Source organism: Ahaetulla prasina, chromosome 1, assembly GCF_028640845.1.
Source record: "Ahaetulla prasina isolate Xishuangbanna chromosome 1, ASM2864084v1, whole genome shotgun sequence".
Taxonomy (NCBI): Eukaryota; Metazoa; Chordata; class Lepidosauria; order Squamata; family Colubridae; genus Ahaetulla; species Ahaetulla prasina.
The window spans coordinates 98,659,578-98,673,667 of NC_080539.1; the positions used below are offsets into that span (position 1 = coordinate 98,659,578).

Sequence of the window (14,090 nt, forward strand, 5' to 3'; positions counted from 1 at the left end):
AACCCAAAATTATAGAAAATATGGAAGCTTTTAATCAAAAGACCTGCTAAAGCCAAAATGTTTATCTCCATTTTAATAGAAAGCATTCTTAAGTTTCTGGAGCTTCAAGAAGAACCTCCATTTATTTTTGATACAGAAACCAAGTATAAAGAAATAGAAAAATATAGGTGCACATAAGACTGGATTTGAAGAGCAATATGTGATTTAAAGCTTGCATTGATATTCCTATATCATCTCTCAGAAATGCTTTAAAGTAGCTGAAGCTTTACTGAGTTTTTCACGGGTGGCCTTCATAGTCAATAAGCAATTCTAGGAAAAAATTGTTTAAGGTGTTCCCAACAGGTAGCAAGTGCATGCTCATATGAATTCCAGGTCACATTTTTTTTTCTTTTTGAACAAATTACCTCTCACAATCCAATAGGGTGTCAAAGGTACACTGTCAAATTTCTGGAAGTAATTTGAAAATGTTGTTAATAGTGATGAAATAATTACTAGCATTTCATTTTCATATAATAGTGAATGTAGTGTAATTCCATCAGGGCAATTAATACCTGGGCAATTATATCATTAGATACACAGCTGAAATAGTGAACTGGACTAAAACAACAACAACAACCTGGATAGGAAGATCAGAAAAAGAATGACAATAAACCATGTCCTAAATCCACACAGTAAATAGGTGGGCATGGAATGCTGCAAGTGTACTAGACAGTGGAAGAAGCAAAAAGGGCATTGGAAGAATATCTGAAGGACAGTGAAGAAGATGCACTGAAGCTAGTATATCATGATATTCTTACTGAGTCCTGGAAAGACCCAACTGGCTTATAATATGGCCTTCAATACAGACCAATGAAGAATAGAAAAGAGATACAAGGCAAGGCAAAATATTACATGGCCAGTTCTTAAAAAATAGCAGGCAAAGCAGATAACAACAAGACCGGGCAATGGCTAAGAGCAGGAAAGTTGAAATAGGAGACAGACAGGCGAATTCTGGCTGCACAAGCCCAAACTTTAAGAACAAATGCATACAAAGCCAGGATTGAGAAGGCAGCAAAAGACAACAAAATGCTGCTTCTGCAGAGAAACTGAAGAAACGGTGGCCCATCTATTTAACGACTGCAAGAAAATTGCACAAACTGATTACAAAAATGGGCATGACAAACGAGCAACAATGGTACGCTGGAATATCTGCAAGAAATACCATTTGTTTGCAAGAAAAATCAGTGAAAGCATAAAATAGACAAAGTAATAGAAAATGAAGAAGCTAAAGTACTCTGAGACTTTAGAATTTAGATCAGAGGTCTTCAAATTTGGCAGCTTTAAGACTTATGGACTCCCAGAATTCTTCATCCAGCATAGCTGCTATGGCATTTGTCTATGCTGGCTGGAGAATTCTGGGAGGTAAAGTCCACAAGTCTTAAAGCTGCCAAGTTTGAAGACCTCTGATTTAGACAGACAAGCACCTATCACAAAATATCCTAAAATAGATTTAAGAACTGTTAAAAAAGACCAAAAAAATGAGTAATTGATGTGACGTTATCTGGAGAAGTTAAAGAACTGTAGAAAGTAACAAAATATGAAGATCTGCAAATAGAATGAATGTGGCAAAAGAAAGCAAAGACAGTATCAACAGTAATAGGCACCTTGGGTGCAATCCGAGCATCTGGAGCACCATGTGAACACCACTGGTATTGTCAAAATCACCACAAATCAATTGCAAAATGCAACTTTGCTTGAAACCACTTACATCCTGTGATACCTTAAACACCATCAAATGACATCTGCCTATTCCAGGTCCTCAGGGAAGGATTCAATAGGTGGATTAAAATGCCAAATCCATTTTAAGCATCTGTCTGGATATATGACCAATAATAATAATAATAGATGCTTAACTCCAATCAAAATTTGTTAATGATGTTAATCTTCAATTAATTTCGATAAAGAAGTAAACACTAAATTTCAAAAAGTTATTACAATTACAGCATTTACAGATACAGAGAGCAGCATTTAAGCTTATAGCTGAAATCGCACAGCATGCTTTGCCTTAATTTTTTAACCATGATTTGTTGAATAAGCCACATTGGTCTTATTTACACATCTGACAAAATTATAGTGGTTTAATACAGAGCATGAACTTAGTCAATTTTTTAATCTTAGGTAACATTACACAAAAAGATTAAACAAAAAACATGTTGTTTGACCAATCAAATTATTTCATAAAGCATTATATGGAAAGCCACTAAGTACATTGTTAGTGGAATATTCAATTTCAGTCCTTTAGAAGGCAGGTTTATTTTAGTTTAAGCTAAGAAAAAAATACTTCATTCAAAACATTGTGTTCTTATTCAGTAAAATTCAAAACTGTATGAGTATTCTTTATTCCACTCTTACAAGTTGAAAGATTTAGACCAGATTTAGATGTTATGACCATTAGAAACAATGTGAACCAGATATGAATGGATATTTCCTTGTTATACGTCTAACCCGGGTGTCGGCAACATGTAGCTCCTGAGCCGCATGTGGATTTTTCATCCCCCACCTGTGATTCCCTGGCCAGCTGGCTGGCACCGCCCCTTACCTCTCCTCCCAGTCACTCCTCGTGTGGCCTGAGAAGGTAAGGGCAATGGCAGGAAGGAAACTTGCTCCATATTCCAGAGTGGGAGGGAAGCACCCCTGTACTTCCCTCTCGTCTCGTGGGCACGTACTTCAGCACTTCTTAGTGCTGAGCCATTTAGGGAGATGCACAACTTTCTCTCCACCCTGAGACACTGGCCCGGCCCGGCCCGGCCCGACTGCGGCCGATGCTCCACGATGTAATGGTCTCCAGGAGGAGGAGGGACACTGTCTCCTCATTGTGAAGCGCGCTAAATTTAAGTGTGCTGTTTAAGGCGCTGTGAAAGCAGAGAGCAGGCCATGGAGGCGGTAAGAGAAGTGCCAGAGGATGTGCCCGCGAGATAAGAGGCAAGTACAGGGCGCTTCCCTCCTGCTCTGGAATATGGAGCGAGTCTCCATCTCCATTGCCCTTACCTTCTCAGGCCATGCGAGGAGTGACTGGGAGGGGTGGGTGAGGGGTGAAGCCAGCCAGAAGACAGGGAGCCACAGCAGGGGGATGAAAGAGCTTCATTTATTTGGGAACCTGAAATGACTCTTGATTTAAAATCATATTTATTTTATTTTATTTTATTTATTTATTTTATTCGATTTTTATACCGCCCTTCTCCCGAAGGACTCAGGGCGGTGTACAGCCAAGTAAAAAATCACAGTATAAATATTAAAAGAAATTAAAACAAACATATTATAAGGTGGCCGAATTTAAAACAATTTAAAATATTAAGATATAAATAACCCCAATAAAATTTTAGGCCAGTCCCGCTTGAATAAATAGGTGCGTTTTCAGCTCACGGCGAAAGGTCCGAAGATCAGGCACTTGACGTAAACCAGGGGGAAGCTCGTTCCAGAGCGTGGGAGCTCCCACAGAGAAGGCCCTACCCCTGGGGGCCGCCAGCCGACATTGTTTGGCGGACGGCACCCTGAGAAGGCCCTCTCTGTGAGAGCGTATGGGTCGGTGGGAGGCATGCGGTAACAGCAGGCGGACCCGTAAGTACCCGGGTCCTAAGCCATGGAGCGCTTTAAAGGTGGTAACCAAAATCTTAAAGCGCACCCGGAAGACCACAGGAAGCCAGTGCAAACTGCGCAGGAGTGGTGTTACAAGGGAGCAACGAGTTGCTCCCACTATTACCCGCGCAGCTGCATTCTGGACTAGCTGCAGTCTCCGGGTGCACTTCAAGGGCAGCCCCATGTAGAGAGCATTGCAATAATCCAAGCGGGAGGTGACAAGGGCATGAGTGACCGTGCATAAGGCATCCCAGTCAAGGAAGGGGCGCAACTGGCGCACCAGGCGTACTTGGTGGAAGGCCCTCTTGGAGACGGCCGCCAAATGATCGTCGAACGACAGCCGCCCATCCAAGAGGACACCCAAGTTGCGCACCCTCTCCGTTGGGGCCAATAACTCGCCCCCCACAGCCAGCTGCGGCTGCAGCTGACTGAACCGGGGTGCTGGCATCCACAGCCACTCCGTCTTGGAGGGATTGAGCTTGAGTCTGTTTCTCCCCATCCAGACCCGTACGGCTTCCAGACACCGGGACAGCACTTCGACAACTTCGTTGGGGTGGTCCGGGGTGGAAAAGTACAGCTGCGTATCATCAGCGTACAGATTATAACTCACCCCGAAACCACTGATGACCTCGCCCAGTGGCTTCATGTAGATGTTGAACAGGAGGGGCGAGAGAATCGACCCCTGAGGCACCCCACAAGTAAGGCGCCTCGCGGTCGACCTCTGCCCCCCCGTCAACACTGTCTGCGACCGGTCGGAGAGATAGGAGGAGAACCACCGATAAACGGTGCCTCCCACTCCCAGACCCTCCAACTGGTGCAGCAAGATACCATGGTCGATGGTATCGAAAGCCGCTGAGAGATTTAATAGGACCAGGGCAGAGGAACAGCCCCTGTCCCTGGCCCTCCAGAGGTCATCCACCAACGCGACCAAAGCTGTCTCCGTACTGTGACCGGACCGGAAGCCGGACTGGAACGGGTCTAGATAGACAGCTTCATCCAGGTACTGGGGAAGCTGCCATGCAACCACACTCTCTACAACCTTCGCCACAAAGCGAAGGTTGGAGACTGGACGATAATTACCCAAAATAGCTGGTATGGTAAAAAGCACCCAAAGAAGAAGAAAGAACATCAGCAAAAAAAAAACCCAAAACCCAACCCTTGCCTGTTTTTGGAAATAGTTCAAGAGGGAACACACACATACACGAAAGAGAGAGAGAAAGAGAGGAGGGAGAGAGAGGGAGCGAAGGAGAGAGAGAAAGATGAGAGAGAAAAGGGGAAAAAGAGAGAGAGAAATAAGAAAATGATGGAGAGAGGGAGGGAAAAGAAACAAATGAGAGAAAGAGAAGGGGGAGAGAAAGAGAAGGAGAGAGACACAGAAATGAGAGAGCTGGAGGGAGAGAATGAGAGGGAAAAGAGGGAAATGAGAGAGAGAAGGAGAGAGAAAGAAAAGAAAGAGAGGGAGGGAGGGAGGAATCGAGAGGGAGAGGAAAAAGAGAAAAACAAGTGAGGGAGGGAGAAAGAGAGACCCATTTCCCACAGAAAACATCTGGAGTCACAAAACCTGGGTAGGCATGGCTGGGGAGGGTGTCATGTGACTGGGTTGGAATGACATTGAGTTGGCCATGCCCACCTAGGTGTTTGCTTTTCTGTGGAAAACGGGTCCAAATGGCTCTTTGAGTGTTTAAGGTTGCAGAAGCCTGGTCTAATCCATCCTGAGTGCTACTTTCAACCAAGTGGCAAAAAAATGTTACTGAGGAATCAAACAGCAAACCTCTACTCCCACCCACTGGAAAATCTCTTTAGAGTGGAATCTGTCATTAAAAAAGAACCTGCCCATAAACACACCAGAGATCTTTTCAATAATCTCTTAAAGATAGTGCACAACACTGTTTCAACACATTTTTCCTGTAAATTTTTGATTTTTAAAAAATCTGTTTCAATTATTATTATTTTTTTGCAGGCATTGACATCTTGCTTCCTTAGCAAGATCAAGCAACAGATGGGACATGTTTTTTTCCAGACTACCTGCCAGGGCCCAAGCCCAGGAAAAGCAATCCTGTTGTTCTTTGATGTTTTTATTTGCCAATTGGGAAAAATGCAATAAAAGGCCTACTGATGCTTTTTATTTGCATAAAGAACTCTAAAAATATGACAAAGGAACATCCATATCATGTATACACACATACTAAAGCAGGCCAGTACCAGCTTGAAGCTCTAAAAAAATGCCTACACCAAGTACATATACCCAAAGCATAATGAACAAGTGGGCACTGTACATTTATATAACCTCAGCAGAATCAGCTTGTATGCGAAGCACAGTTAATCATGTTCACACACACACACTGTGTTAGCTGACTGTACTATAAAGCACACCTTAATGCATATGCATCATACCATAAAGCCACATGATCTCTATTTGACATGTATTAAAGTTAGTTTAAAAAGAGCATTAACTTTTCAAATAAATTTAAAATGTCTTCTGTCTGGCTATCAACTTTTTTTAAAAAAAATTTACATTTATATCCCGCCCTTCTCCGAAGACTCAGGGCGGCTTACAGTGTATAAGGCAATAGTCTCATTCTATTTGTATATTTACAAAGTCAACTTATTGCCCCCCCAACAATCTGGGTCCTCATTTTACCTACCTTATAAAGGATGGAAGGCTGAGTCAACCTCGGGCCGGGCTTGAACCTGCAGTAATTGCAGGCTGCTGTGTTCTAATAACAGGCTTCTAACAGCCTGAGCTATCCCGGCCCTTTTTGCTTCACTACAAGCTGGTCATTACAAGCTGACCAGCCCAGTATTTACTGTTACAATCCTGAAATAAAACTCTTGGGTTTATTTTTATATCAACATTTGAAACAGTTATTTTGGAGTCAAACATTTTGTTCCTAGGATATTATCATCTTTTCTATTAAGTCTTACTGGATAAGGCAAAACTTATGATTTTATAAGCATCTATGAAATCTTTCAAAGAACTTTTAAAGAAGGAAAAGTAGTTCACAATAAAACAGTTTTATTAAGCGACTAGATGTATGTTCATAACATTTTACACAAAATATGTAATTTCAGAATTGATCACACAAGTAATCTGATCATAATAAAGATTTATAAATCTATTTTCAAATGGTTTAACCTATCTTGTTAATAAGATGTCGCTCACATCTATTACTTTTATTATGTAATTTTATTTACCCTGCTATCAGTAAGAATATTTTATCAATCATGAAAAAAAGGATTCTTTGCTCAATAACTGTCAACCAAGAAGAACAAAATTTGATCTTAGATCTTGGGATACAATCTAGTCTTTATAAACACCTCTGCTAGTCCCACTTTTTCTGAGTTCACTAGATTACTATTGAAAGTTCTATGGATGAAGCAATCAAGCTTCAGTTGAAAAACAGAACGGAAGCTGTCACAGGTAATTAACAAGGCAATAGAAGCCCTGGCATATTCATGAAGCTTAAGTATACTGGAAACTGCAGATGAAAGATCTAAACTTCCTTTTTTTAAAAAAAAAATTACACTTCCTAACAATTATAAAGTATACTTTATTAGAGACTTTACACAAATAATGTTATAACAGGAGTTAAGACAAACTGTGAACTGTAAATGCAAAACCTGACGTATTTAGCTAGAAATTTAAAGCCAAGGTTCTGCAAGAGTGAATGGATTTTAGAATTAATTGAAAAACTCCAAAATTTAGATACAATAGGGACACTGGAGACAAATTAAAAATAGACAGCTTTCTAGAATGATGTAGACCTCTTTGTGCAACAAGCAATAGCACTATGCTATTTGCCTCCATTATAAATTTGCTTCTCTTTTTATGACTGAAATTTCTTTTTGAAAAATGTACAATGAAATTCTAAATAGAATAAAGAAATCACCTAATAATTTACTCACATGCCAAACTAACAGTATCTGGTATTATCTAATTGGTAAAACTCAGTTTCCCAAATATATTGTTTTATGCTCATGCTAATAGATAACTATCAAAAATATGCTTTGTGTATTTTGTGCGTTTTGTTAGTTCTTTAAGTCAACAGTTGTATCATAATTTCATTTTCCTAGAACTTGCAAAATTTGAAGTACTAATAGAAACAAACCCTTCAATACATTTAAGAATTAAGCTAAAACAGAATCTGAATTCTGGATGAATGGGATTCAGTCACGCCAATGGATTCAAAATAGGTTGGTTTTTTTTTTGTTCAATCAGGTCCAATTCTCAGAGACTGCCTGGACTACTCCTTGCAGCTTTCTTGGCAAGGTTTTTTTTTAATAAGTGGTTTGCCATTTCCTTCTTCCTAGGGCTGAAAAAAAGTGATTGGCTCAAATTCACTCAGCTGGTTCTTACCTAAGAGTAGGACTAGAACTCATAGTCTCACAATTTCTAGTCTGATGCCTTAACGACTACACCAAACTGGCAGATTCTACTGTGAGATATTGTTCTATGTTACGGGTCATCAGAAAATTAAAATAGCTTATGAGTTTTTGCAATAATGCAAGATTTTAGATTTATTAAGGTTGAATATTTGCAAATCCCATCTGAAACTCTCCTGTGGCATTACTTGCTAATCCCTAAGTCAACTAATTCAAATTGATCAACTGTTCAGAGAAGGGAAACCCAAGAAGTTACTAGGCTGCAACTTATAGGGGGCTTAAGAGAATATTATTTTTGACAGGAGGGACACTGTTATCGATCACTGCTTAAAAGTGCATAGCTATAGAAAAGAAACCTTTTGAAAATATGCTATAATAATAAACCATACTAAAACAAATAGACACTGTAGAAAGAGAGCTGAATGGCACTAGTCTACGGTATCCAAAAATCAGAAGAAATGAATAGCTATTTTCGATTAATAAATTTTGCTAAAAAGCATGTGAACTAAGCTTACTGAATTAGAGGCAGTGGAATGGCTAGATTTGCAGGATCTATGAATCTCAATATTTAACCTATGGTGGTTCCAATGCTTGGAATGATGGGGCAGTTGAAGTTGCCTGATTTCTGTACTTTGAGAATGTAGCCACTCTTCAACATCTAATCAAGGGCACTAAATTCATAAAAGCATGTACCTCTTAATAAAATGTCTTGGTCACAATAGGTGCTACCAAACAAATTTAAAGTAAACAGAAGTGTTAGTAAAATGCATACAATTAATATGGATGCCAGTGGCAATTCAGCAGTATATAAAATGCCAATATATTAAAATCAACCAAATTAATTGTCTCATTATTGAAAAGCTTTGCAAACTTTACAAAAGATTTGAATGAGAAAATTATACATTATACATTTAGCTATGTTGTCACCTGAATGAATTTTGAATTTACTGTACTTTAGATGAAGAAGAAATACAGGTAATCCTTGACGTACAACCATTCATTTAGTGACCATTCAAAGTTACAACAGCACTGAAAAAGTGACATGACTTTCCTCACACTTACAACCAATGCAGACACTTGGCAACTGGCATGTATTTATGATGGTCGCAGTGTCCCAGGACCATGTGATCACCTTTTGCGACATTTTGACAAGCAAAGTCAATAGAGAAGCCAGATTCACTTAACCTCAGAACTAATCCATCCATCCCCACCACCCCATCATCAGTTAGAACTGATGAATCTTTTTCAATGAGAAGTGAAACGTCTTCATCAAGAAAAAAACAAAGTCCAGTTGCCTTTTGAAAAAGCACCTTTGAGACTTAAGTTCATTACTAAATTAACAACTGCAGAGATTAACTTAACAACCGTAGCAAGAACGGTTGTAAAATGGGGCAAGTCTCACCTAACAATTGTCTTGCTTAGCAACAGAAACTTGGGGCTTAATTTGTGATTATAAGTCAAGGGTACATTGTTGGGTATAGTTTATTAATTCCATTAATTCCAGGATCCTTAAAAGAGCCAGATTTGAAATCTCTTTGTCATGTAGAGAAGCAGTTGCTTAAGGAACAAAGAAGCAACAGTATAAGCCCCTATTAATACAATTTTATATATATGATCTTTAAACTAGAGATGAAGTTGACTAGTCTGATGAAAGTTGATAAAACTAAAATTTTGTTTAAGAGAAATGGATACACATTTATGCAAAGAACAGTAGAAAGTATGTCTCACTATACATTTTACTAAATATTTTTTAAAAACTAGAAAAAAGCTTTCAGCAGTTTATAAAATTTAGAATTTTCACTGTAGTTTCCATTGTGAATGAAGCAAGCTGTGTTTATGCAGCAAACCTTTCCAGAAACTGCTGTTTATGGTGCTACTGGTCTCAATAAGTACGTACTCCAGGAATTTGAAATATAGGGCAGTAGTAGTCCTTTAGTTTCTATGTGTGATTGACAAGTACAAAACCCTATTCCTAGACTTAAACAACCTATTATCTCCATGCCTTTTCTTGCACAGGTGAAGTAGAAAAAAACCAACCTTATCATTCCAAATTCAGTTTTTTTTTCTGACTTAATATTTTACAAATTACAAGCCATATGACTCATTAATTATCACATTCCAATTCTGTAAATATGGTGCAACCAAGGGGTTAGAGAACATGTTAAATGGTAGAAAAACACACTAATAATCTCAACTCTACTATTTATTGTATAGAAAGGTTTGAAAAGCATATCAAGTTTCTTGTCCCAGGATTAAAAACTATTTTTCTATAATTAATATAGAAATTTTATATTTTATATTTTCAATTCTTACTTGCAAAAACCCTATGGGTAGCATAGACACAACCATTAAAACTTATACCCACTGATATCAATAACCCTTTCTGGTCTTTATGTTTAGTTTTATCCACTGTCTCCATATTTGAAAACTAAGACTTTTAACATAAAATTGTGTCCCAGAATGCAATGGTTCAGCTCTTATCCAATTGGTTATTTTGCTATAATTTCTTCAATAAATGATTTACACTGACTCACAATTTTACTCCTATGCATCTTCACCTGTTTCTAATATAATAGCAGTGTCAATAAAGGAATCACAAAGGGGCTACATTGCTTATTTTATTCCATATGGAACATAAGCCTCCACACACTGTCCTACCCTCAAAGACGGCAGGTTAATATATGGAAACCAATCCCAAATGCCCAATATTTTTCTAAAGAACTTCAAACATCCTGCAAATTAGCAGCACATATTCCTCTCTCTGAAGCAAAGCCAGAAACTGCCAGAGTTGAGAAGGACTTGCCATTTATAATGCAGACTGAAAAATGTTTCTCTGTTTGTAAACAGAGAAACATGGATTAAGTATCAAAGGCATAGATTGCATCCAACCTTTCTTTTAAATTCTTTGATTATATTAACACTTCATCGGAAGTAATTTTTTTTGTTCGTAATTGGTAAAAAGACCAATGCTTCAGCATTAACATTTTAATTAAATTAAAATTTTAACAAATTTTAACTAATTAACATTACAATAATTTTTGTAATTTAACATGTTGCCACAGCAGAAGAGGTCATTAAAAGGTAATGTCTCTTAGTAACTTCATAGATATGTCCATGTAATTTTCTCTCGGCAAGAATACAGAAGCAGTTCCCGTTTCTTTAGTCCATCCACAAATGAATTGCTTTTGTTTATATTAAACTTCTACTAAAGAAACACCATTACTTATTAACTATGTACTTAGATCATCTACATAAGCCAACAATTCCTTTATATCTCAAAAGTTCTTCCAAAGGAGAATATATTGTTAGTGTTTAATATACCCTATACTTTTTCTATTAAAAAACATTAAATACTATCAGTGCTATCAACAAAGCTATATACTGACTCAATTTTTGTTCTCTGAGTTATGAAATAAACTCTATCATGTTTTAAACTTAAAATCCACACAAAAACTACTTCATTTACCATTAAACAACAAGAACATTTTACTTATCAAAACATTTTATATAACAGAATCCAGTGGTATATTTCTGATTCACATTTTAAGATACAAGGTTACAAGGCAACACCCCCCTCCCCAACAATCCTAATTCATGTTTTTGGTTTACAACATGGAAAACTATTTCTCTGCTTTAATATTCCAGAAAAGCTATCAACTCACAACAGTAAAAATAACCAAAATATTTTCCCACGATGTTTTATACTTCCATACTTAGATTACACACACAGAAGTAAATGCAAAGGAACAACTTTTGTGTCTCCCCCATTCAAATGCATACCTGGCTTGCAGAGTGCTTTGTCACAGTAATTCCAGGACTAAACAGAACACAAGGACGGCCTTCTTAAGTATTTTCTTTTAAAAACATAACAAAAGGATACAGCCTTAAAGCGCCAGTTTGTGTTCCAATGGCAAGTATCTTCTGAACAGGATCAAAAGCCAAGGCTGAAGGCTGATAGGGGAAACCATGGCGTACAGTCTGTCAAGTCAAGGTAGTGAAGCAATGGTGATTCAGGCAACCAAAGAAAAATAAAAAGCCAATGTTTTAGGAAGAAATGAGTTCATTTACTGTACAAAATATTTTTTTAATTTTGGGGGAAATAGATTAGAATGTATTTGAATCTTACTGTACATACATAAAACAAAATGAAGTCTTTGCTCAAATGCCTATTTATCATTCACTTCTCATATACCAAGTTTATCATTCTCTTTTCACTTTACTATTTTTCACTTTACTATTTTTAGAAACTCTTGCAAAAATTAAACAACTGTTTTATAATCTGGGACAGACTGAGAAATTTGATGATTCAGTCATTCCTGTAAATTAAGTGTTCACTAATTATTAAGATAGCTCTTTGGAGAGCTATTTCTATTTCTCTGGAGGCCTTAAATGACAGAAAAGATCTTTTTTAAAAAACAAAACAAAACATAGGCACTTCTGCATTTAATGCATTATAATGGCCACCAATGCTCCTTATTTTTTAACAAATGGAGGTGTACTTAACCTCACTGTGTGTGGAGTAATGAGCAAACAGCACAGGCAAAGCCAGTGAAACCAAAATGTTTTTTATCTTAAAGATCAATCCTAACCCATTGTTTAGATAAAGTATTCAATCCACAAGCCGATCTACAGCAGTTTAGGCCACAGGTGTCTAAAGGTGGAGAGGAACATCCACTTCATGTGTTTCAATTTGGCACAGCTGGTGAATTAATCTGCTGCATCACCGTTTTGGAATTTAGACTCCAACTGCATTTACTGCATCCCTTTGGTAAAGAAATATCCCTTCCTATTAGTATTACTTCTTCCTCCATCCCCAAAATGAAGAATGATTCCCTCTATATTTAGAGAACATCGTTTACTGAAGACAGTTAAAATCACCGTGTTTGCTGGTAATGCAGGGCATTTTGTACTCTGTCCTCTGATCGCATCAGAGTGGCATTTTAATTGTGTTCAACAGTGAAGCACACATTTAGAGGCTTCCCTCCAAGCATCTCAGATATACATGTACATATCTGCGGCTTAAAATTCAAGTGATAAATAGCCATTCAGGGAAAGATGCTTGTCAATAAAAGCAGAGGGTCCCTTATAACGTCATCCTCGCGGTTGCTCTTCTTCCCCCACCCACAATTTTTTTTAAAAAACAAACAAACACATTAAATTGACAGCTTTAAAAGCATCGGAGCCCAGAGTCTGCAGAACCCATCATGGCTACATCATCCTCTGCGCCCCCCCCCCGCCTCCCCACCATTTCTTCCCAACCGGCTGCAGCATTCACCTTGCAGAGCTGGAAGTGCTCGGACTGGAGGGTCTCCTGGATGTCGTTCTCCCGGGTTGCAGCCTGCTGCTGCTGCTGCGAGGAGGAGGAAGCTGAAGAGGAGGACGACGAGCCCGCCAGGCCGTCCAACACCTTTCTGATGTTAAATTTCCTCATGGTCTCTCCGGCGGCGCACCCTTTTCTTCTTCCTCCCCCTCCTCCCCCTCCTCCTCCCCCTCTCCACCCCCCTCTTGCCGTGGCTCCTACTCCCGCCCGGCCACACACCTCATCCAGACGAGCGGAGAAAGGGAAGGAGCAGGCGGGCAGGGCGAGGGGTCCCGCTGCAAAGGGAGGGGGAAGCAAAGGGAAGGACGCCTCGAAGTCTCGGCTTTTTTCCCCTCCTGCTTTGCCTTCTTCATCCAACCATTATCATCCCCCTCCTCGGTCTGGGCACAGGGTGGGAAGGCAAGGCGGGGGTGGGGGGGGAAGAGGTTGCTCAAGGCAGACGCGGACGAAGGGGGCAGAGCAGTCACCCTTATCAGCTGAGGGAGGGAGTGGACCTGACCAAGGAAGAGGAAAGCGCCGAACAGGAAGAGAAAAGGAAGGAGGGGAACGCACGAAGTAAATAAATCTAGCGGCGAGATTAACGTAGCGCGGCGGCTTCTTTCGGCGGATCGCCACGCCAGCGCGCTTCCACGCCACACTCAGGCGAGCAGCTCGCCTCTGGCAGACGGCTCTGCCGCGACACCCCCGCCCCACCCCGGGCGCCCTCTAGGCTCCGGGAAGGCCGCTTCGACCGTCTTTCGAAGGCTGCCCTTTGCCTACGCTTCCTTTCCCG

General features: G+C 39.5%; 1 protein-coding gene across 4 annotated transcripts in view; it reads right to left on the bottom strand.

Annotated features, from left to right (window-relative positions):
• STXBP5 (syntaxin binding protein 5) overlaps window positions 1–13,474 on the bottom strand; it is a 132,417-nt gene extending 118,943 nt beyond the window's left edge. For 3 of the 4 annotated variants that reach the window (XM_058170027.1, XM_058170019.1, XM_058170036.1), the window contains exons 1-2: window positions 13,274–13,473; window positions 11,879–11,976 (exon numbers count right to left, since the gene is read on the bottom strand). In XM_058170027.1, the coding sequence (XP_058026010.1) occupies window positions 11,879–11,976; window positions 13,274–13,429 (254 nt within the window). In that variant the 5' untranslated portion in view covers window positions 13,430–13,473. Of the gene's footprint in view, window positions 1–11,878; window positions 11,977–13,273 lie in introns of all 4 variants that reach the window. The other variant, XM_058170010.1, reaches the window with a different exon arrangement.
• Window positions 13,475–14,090: the final 616 nt, after the last annotated feature.